Source organism: Pelobates fuscus, chromosome 3, assembly GCF_036172605.1.
Source record: "Pelobates fuscus isolate aPelFus1 chromosome 3, aPelFus1.pri, whole genome shotgun sequence".
Taxonomy (NCBI): Eukaryota; Metazoa; Chordata; class Amphibia; order Anura; family Pelobatidae; genus Pelobates; species Pelobates fuscus.
Window position 1 is genome coordinate 241,908,972 of NC_086319.1, and position 7,938 is coordinate 241,916,909.

The following is a 7,938-nucleotide window of genomic DNA, read 5'->3' on the forward strand; positions in this document are numbered from 1 at the left end:
TTCCAAAGTAATCCAGAAATATTTTATTTTTTTCAGAAAATGTGTTGCATTTTATTTTTGTTTTATCTTCTTTCAGATACAAAGGAAAAACTTACAGAGCAATTGTGAAGATTGTCCGTACATCAGATCAAGTAGCAGATTTTTGCAGAAGAGTGTGTGCAAAACTGGAGTGCTGCCCTTATTTGTTCAGTCCACTACAAATAACAGAAACATGCCCAGAGAACTGTTCCATTCACACAAAGACCAAATATAGTAAGTGTAGTAACAAACCTCTGACAAAATTCAGATAGCTTTTGTTCCAAGTCTGAATGCTTTAAGGTGCTAAGCAATTAGAAGACTAGAATGGAAGTGGCCGTGTCACCCCCAGTGGTGACTGCTCCACTGTATGTCTGGTAGCTGCGGGGTGCAGGGGAAGATGAGTTTTACTTATCTGATCCTAATTCTAATGTTCAGTCCTCAGTCCTCTTGATCTCATCTGTCAGAACCCCACATCAGTGCGAGAGTACAACACCGAGGTCTATGGAGGATTCTGGAAGACCGCGGGATCCTCCATAGACAATGTGTTTTTCCATAGTGGCAGGTTGGGAAAATGACAAAACCTGATGGTGGTAGGTCCACATTTTGTCAAGTTTTGTCAAGCGCAATTTGTCTTTGTATATCTGTTTACTACGTTGGAAATTCAGTAAGATTTCACCACAGTTAATGTGAGTATTTAATACAGATTTTATCTTTATGAAATATTTATGGTGGTGGGCGGTTGACAGAGACCCTTTAACCCCTTAAGGACCAAACTTCTGGAATAAAAGGGAATCATGACATGTCACACATGTCACGTGTCCTTAAGGGGTTAAGGCTATGACCAGATTTCTTTCAGTTTTATATCCTTATAAAATATAAGCAGACGTCATGGTTTTTGTTCTCAAATGTGTCACATTAAAGGATTTTTGTTTCTGTTCATAGGATATAGCAAGTACAAGATTCTCTATCCTATGAAGGCCCCAATGTAAAGGGATTCTATAGCGTTAGGAATAAAAATGTTTTCCTGACACTATAATGCCCTTTGGTCCGCCCCCCTCATGGCCTCTCTTTCAGCACATAAAGGGCTAAAAATCCTTCATTTACTTACCTGATTCCAGTGCCGATGTCCCTCGGATCTGGGTGGGCACTCATCCTGAATCCCACTCTTCCGAAGGGGAAGACCTAATGCGTAATGCGTATTCCCATGGGGATTTCACTTATGCTGTATGCCCTCATGCAGAACGTGAGCAAGTCCGGCATCATTTATGGGACCCAGAGTCCGGTAAACTCCTGGAAGCGCATCTGAGAGGCAGTCTTAGTACTGCAATGTAAACATTGCAGTTTCTCAAAAACCGCAATCTTTTGTATTGCAGGACTAAGGGGGACAGGGACATTGCATCCAGACCTCTTCAATGAGAGACTATAGTGCCCCTTTAATATTTTTGAATACACTTTTCTAATTATTTTTGGATAAACTTTTATAATGGTTTAGTTTTTTGATATTCTGATATTTAAAAAAAAAATTATTGTAAAAATGTGTCTAAACAATATGCATAACTTCATCTCATAAAGGGGTTAAACTGCCAACACGGTCCTCAGTGGCTTGAAAGCATTAAAGATGAATTATCATCTATAGCAAAGTTAATATTTTTAAATGTACCAAACAGATCTCTGTACACCTTGCACTACCCTCTCTACCTTATATCTAGGTATTTTAGAGAAAAGGCAATCTGAAAATCCCTGCAGTTTAGCAAATCAAATGGTTCTATACTACATTCCCATTGTGAATTTCAGAGTGCTACTTCTGCTGAGCTGGGAGGTTATCTATGAGCTTAATAAATAACAAGATCTTTTCCGAGTCTGCTGTGCAATATTTTAAGAGCAGCGGTGAATCTATTCATGCTCATCAGCGCTGTGAATGCCTGCTATGCCTTATTAAGGAAAGTAAACTTTTGTAGGCAGAATGGAATTATTACAATTTGTAAAATAGTGTTTAAAAAGCAAAAGCAGCATCCCTCCAAACAAGTGGTTTTTTTTTTTGGATTTCCTGCAAGGCTCGCACTGCCCATACATCTGGCTTCTACTGCTTATGTAATGTACACTGATATTTTCATATGGTACGCTGGGTTTGAGATCATTGAGCTACGCATAATAGTCTATCTTTTTAAATAAATTCGAATGTGCTTTTACAAATATCATCTTGAATTACTTTAGCTTATTACTATGGAAAAAGGAAGAAAATATCAAAGCCCCCCATTGGAGAACACAATTTGGAAAACGCACCAGCAAAGCCAGCAAGACGCAGGAAAAGAAGAAAATCTATATTTGTGCAGAAGAAGAGACGGACATCAACTGTAGATGTCACTGCAGTGGAGTCAGCGGAGGTATAATGTTTTTAAAAGTTGTCTTTAAAAAAATAAATAAAAAAGGTTGACCTGCTGGGGAGATAAATTAAACATCAGCTTTGGGACATTTTTATATTCTTTTTATTAATATATTGGGAACATATTCTATAGTGCTTTAAAATTGGTAATCAAGACATATAGGTCATGAAAATGTAAGAAGGAAGTAATTTTTCAAGTGGGGAGTGGTTACACAAGGGCACTGTATGGAAGGCATTAATTGTAAACCTAGCACACTATAGACAATATATCGAACATACATAGCCTATAGTAGCAATAGAGTAAGGAGGTAATTGTAAGGGATTTATAAAATCAAACTTTACATTGACTTATTGAATGTGAGTTAGTACTTCTAATATTTGCTAGCGTTTCATTATTTTATGTGCAGTTTTTTTAGAGAGACATGAATACATAACAATATTTATAAAGTATAGTCACTGAACTATAACAAAGTACTGTTAAATGATTTGTTGAGTACAATGAAATGTACTCATAACAAGCTCATAAAATAAGTTTTACTCTTGTCCTCTAGACCAGTAACCCCTTTTCCTGTTTATATAGATATATGTGTAGAAGAAGTAATTTGGATAATTTATTTTAACTCACTCTATTTTATATAATTATTAGACTTAGTCCCAGTACAGGCAATTTAAAAAAAAAAAAAAAAAATCAATTGTTAAATAATTGAATATGTATTGTAAAAATTTACATAATGTAGCATAAATATACAAAAATTGCAATAATAAACAGATAATATCACGTTATTACAAGTTGTGTGTAATGTAGCATAAATATACAAAAATTGCAATAATAAACAGATAATATCACGTTACTACAAGTTGTGTGTTTACACATTTAGATATTTAATTTTATTTTCTGTATCAAAGTTTTCATATTTACCAGCTGTTATAGTATAGTAACTGGCACCACGTTATCCCACATTGATACATTCACAGTAATGGCACAATGTAAATTTTTCTGGTGACAGGATAGTAGAGATGAAGGTGGAATGGAGGAAGAAACAGGAAGTGAGGAAACAAGTTCAGAGCTGCGTGATGATCACACTGACACATCCTCCACTGAGGTGCCATCTTTGCGGCCACGCAGAGCAGTAACACTGAGGAGCAGCATAGAGTCCAACCGGCCTCCTATAATTGAGAGAACTAGAAGAGACAGAAAAACACGATCCCATTCCTGCCCCGAGGAGGACAAAAGCACTACTGAGAAAAATGTAAGTTTTCTTAAGTCTTATGTAGCAAATGGATGGCTATATCACAATAAGTGCTGGTGCTTTTCTTTTACAACACTGTCGCAACATAATATAAAAATCTGCTTCAGTCATATATGCTTAATCTTCACAAAAAAGGATGTTAGAACCGGCAGTATACTTCCCACCTTAGGGATGAATGGCAAGATCTTCTTTCTGCAATATATCCACATCAGGTTAACATAGCACAAGAAAAACAAACAAACAAACAAACCAAATGTGTATGTGTTCGGGGCATCAAAAGCCGTAATGTTAGAGGTGTTGGACATAATGAAATATGACAAAGTCGGTTGTGGTGTGTCGGAACCGACGATGCAGTAGGCCTGAACTAAAAGAGGGCCTACCCTATATAAAGATAAGAGAAAAAGGGAGTGGTGGGGGCAAATCGCCAGACCTGAAACCAAGCCCTCCCCAAAACTACAGGCCCAGCCTTACATATATATAGCACTGTTTAGGCAGATATGGGTTGGGTAAAAAAATATTTATTATGGCTATAACTGACAATAAAAACAAAAGAAAAGACTGACGCATTTCACAGAGCATACAGCTTTTTTTTTCTTTTTAAATTGTCACTTTAAAAACAGGTTGCTATTTATCCAGTTTCTTTGTATTCCTTGTATTTCCGTGATGGAGATTTATACTACCTAGGCATTTCACAATACGCATTTATATGGATTATGTAAGCAGGTTTTATCTCTTGTATCATGTATTGTCCTGTGGATGTAATTTGTGTGTTTGCCCACTGAGATTTATGGGAGTGGATTTTAGGCACGGTTTCAATCTTCATTTATTTTTTTATTCTGTTCAAAGCTATGATATTTGAAATGTCACATTGCGCAGCAGTCATTTTGTTTGACAGTCACCTTAATTAAAATATTAATATCAGAGTTTTAAATTATACATGTTAGTGAAAGAAATATTCACCCTTCACCTGTTTTTTTTTTTTTTGTTTTGTGTTTTGCTAGGATAAAAAGCAGGAGGAAGAGGAACGCCTTGTTCTTGAAAGTAACCCTCTGGAATGGACGGTTACCGATGTTGTTCAGTTTATCAAATCTACAGATTGTGCTCCTTTGTCAAAAATATTTCAAGAACAGGTAAGTGGGTGTTTATCTTATCTTATAGCTATCTTAGGAACAACCCCATTGAGCAACATGTAAGTTGTATTTTTATTATAACAAGCAAGTATATAATAAACTATATTTATTGTCTATTTGTAGGACATCGATGGCCAAGCACTTCTTCTCTTGACTCTCCCCACGGTGCAGGAGTGTATGGAACTTAAACTGGGTCCCGCTATCAAGCTTTGTCATCAAATAGAAAGAGTAAAATTTGCATTCTATGCACAATATGCCAACTAAACATTATATTTTGATGTTCTGAGCTAATATTAATTATTAAGATTTATAAAGATACTGAAGCATGTTTTCTTTTGCTAAAATGTTTTGTAGAAAAAAAAAGCCCTGGTCTACGTACATAATAATTAGCATTGCTACATATGTAGAGCACTTTGATAGACCAGCTGTTTATATCTTTGCTTTTTACTTTTGTAACACAAATAGCTGTGTTCATTCACAGCCGTGAATTAAAAAAAAAAAAAAAAAAGCAAAACAAAAAATATCTCTTTAGAAGTTTTAACAAAAGCAAACAAACAAAAAAATGTTAATAACAGGCTTTGTGTTTGTCTGACTTTGGACGTAAAGGCATATTTTAGCATGTCTGATCTTTTAGCAAATTTTGTAATCTTCTTTCATATTGAAAGTGTGTGGTCGTTTTTACCGTGATCTGTGGCTTACATGAAAGCTTTGATATCAATGGTTAGCACACTTTCTACTGTTCCTTCTTTCCATTTTTATAACAATACCTTGATTGAATGTTTCTCTTTTACTACTAGGTGAACTGTATGACACACTTCAGTCTTAATAACTGTGTTTTCCCAAAGGAAACCCATATGTAGTAATCATTGTCATGGGTATATTGTAACCTAATTCTAAATGGTAAATCGTACAGACAGACTATAGCTGTGATATCCTTTGCAATCAGAGTTCTTTTTTTTTTTTTTTTTTTAGCTAAACATTTTTCAATATCTTCTGTTATCAGGATCTGTAGGCAATATTATGTACATGCAGCGTAACTTAGTAGGTATGTAGGAAGAAGGGGTCATGGTTGTATAACATGATATTAGAAGGAGTAAGCATAGCTTCATGTTATTTATTTACTGCAAACTCTGAGAAACATGTTCCAAAGATAACTATTTTGTGTTTATCGATATTGAGTATGCCACTAACTAGTTATACGGATCAAGATCCTGTCATTTCACACTATCGAAATTTGGTAACTAATCTTTTTGTGATGTGTATATAATGCATATCACAAAAAGATAAGAAATATTACTGTGAACGAATCTATAGCACCAAAGAGATGACTAATTTATAACTCATACTGGAGTAAACCCTAACTCTATGCTGCCTTGTTTTTTACGCAGACCTCACAACAATCCCGCTTTTGGCAGAGACAGTCCTGATTTTGTTTTTTTTTCCTGCTTAGTTTCTTGATGTTCCATGTCTGGGTGTACCAGTAAACTGTCCCCGCGTAGCACAGTGTGAGCTTGTGCTGGGCAGCTAACACTATGACCATGCAGAGGCTGGGGCTATCCAGATAGCTTTTTTGGGTGAACTCACCTCTTTTAGGTATCGCCAGTGACGCAGGTCACCTCACTGGTGACAGTCCTCAGGGCCCCACCCATGCCATCCCTATTCTCCCTCCAGATTTTTAGGATTTTTTTGACAGATTACTATATGAATTTAAGTGATTGCATTAAATTGAGTAAATAATGGTAAAATAACACGAGTCATCCATTATAAGGGAGGGTAGCACTTTGTAAATATTGTCTGTCCTTGATTTGCTTGGAAATTTTTCAGTAACTTTGTCACAATGTTACTATTTGAAATTCTCTCAGAGCACTTGTTATTTAGATCAGTGGTTCTCAGTAGGTTCTTATGGGCCACCAACAGTTAAAGGACCACTATAGTGACAGGAAAACAAACTCATTTTCCTGGCACTATAGTGCTCAGGGTCCCACTCCCGCTGCGCTGAAGGGGGAGGAAGGGGGTTAATCCCTTACCTTTTTTCCAGCGCTGGGCTCCCTCGGCGCTGGGACTCTCCATCCTCTTCTGATGTCATTGGCTGAATGCGCATGCGCGGCAAGAGCCAGTCCATTCTCAATGCTTTCCTATGGACGCTGGCGCCTTCTCACTGTGAAAATCACAGTGAGAAGCGCGGAAGCGCCTCTAGCGGCTGTCAATGAGACAGCCACTAGAGGCTGGATTAACCCTATTATAAACAGAGCAGTTTATTTGAAACTGCTATTTTTACAGCAGAAAGGTTTAATCCTAGATGGACCTGGCACCCAGACCACTTCATTGAGCTGAAGTGGTCTGGGTGCCTATAGTGGTCCTTTAAGGTTTTCTTGGTTTCCCTGATGAAAAAGTAATCTACAAATTCTGGATGACTGGTGATTCACATGTACTGAGTTGAGAGCCACTGCTCTAGGAGCATTCTATTAAACTTCAGTCTGGTGTGTGATGAGTATGGGCAACTGATGTTGGCAGTGTTTTTTGGGTTAGGACTGTTTTATAAAGTTTGCCTCCCACTCATCAGTGTAAATGCATTGGTGAGTTTAGCTGCCATGTTTCTATATAGAAATGTGTTCTAATTTTATTGATTGTACTTCTGCAAAGTAAATAATAGGTCTGCTACTATGATCACTATTTTATTATCATATAGTTTACTCAGTAAATGTCTGGTCTATACATACAGGGTTATTTACTAAATTGAGAAAAACAAGTGGCTCTGTCACCGCACACGTACCTTTCTCCCATTGTTTCCTCTTCTCTTCCTCTGTCAGAATCTGTTCTTCTTGACAAAGGATGTAGTTTAAGGTAAGTTGCTCCCTTTCTCAAGATTACCAAGTGAAGAAAAAATACACACTTTTGTTTTCCATATATACATTTTTATTGAATTTTAACATATTTTACAATATTCATTAAGACAAAAAAAGACTAAAAAACAAAAACCTGAACAGCAAACAAATACAAAGACAAAGTGGTGTATAAACACTATCACAAGTATCTTCAGTGCTATAATCCATATTTGCACATACATGCTGTCATATTGATCATTTCATAACAATCTTTTTTTGTTGTTAACATTTACAAATTATTTAATTCAATATGACGTACCAATTAAATCATG

At 36.4% G+C, this 7,938-nt stretch overlaps 1 protein-coding gene across 1 annotated transcript in view; it reads left to right on the top strand.

Annotated features, from left to right (window-relative positions):
* Positions 1-5,169, top strand: part of SFMBT2 (Scm like with four mbt domains 2) — a 197,828-nt gene extending 192,659 nt beyond the window's left edge. Inside the window, exons 18-22 of the mRNA XM_063445458.1 lie at positions 77-252; positions 2,233-2,402; positions 3,409-3,651; positions 4,653-4,781; positions 4,905-5,169. Coding sequence (XP_063301528.1) covers positions 77-252; positions 2,233-2,402; positions 3,409-3,651; positions 4,653-4,781; positions 4,905-5,045 — 859 coding nt within the window. The 3' untranslated portion in view covers positions 5,046-5,169. The remainder of the gene's footprint in view (positions 1-76; positions 253-2,232; positions 2,403-3,408; positions 3,652-4,652; positions 4,782-4,904) is intronic.
* Positions 5,170-7,938: the final 2,769 nt, after the last annotated feature.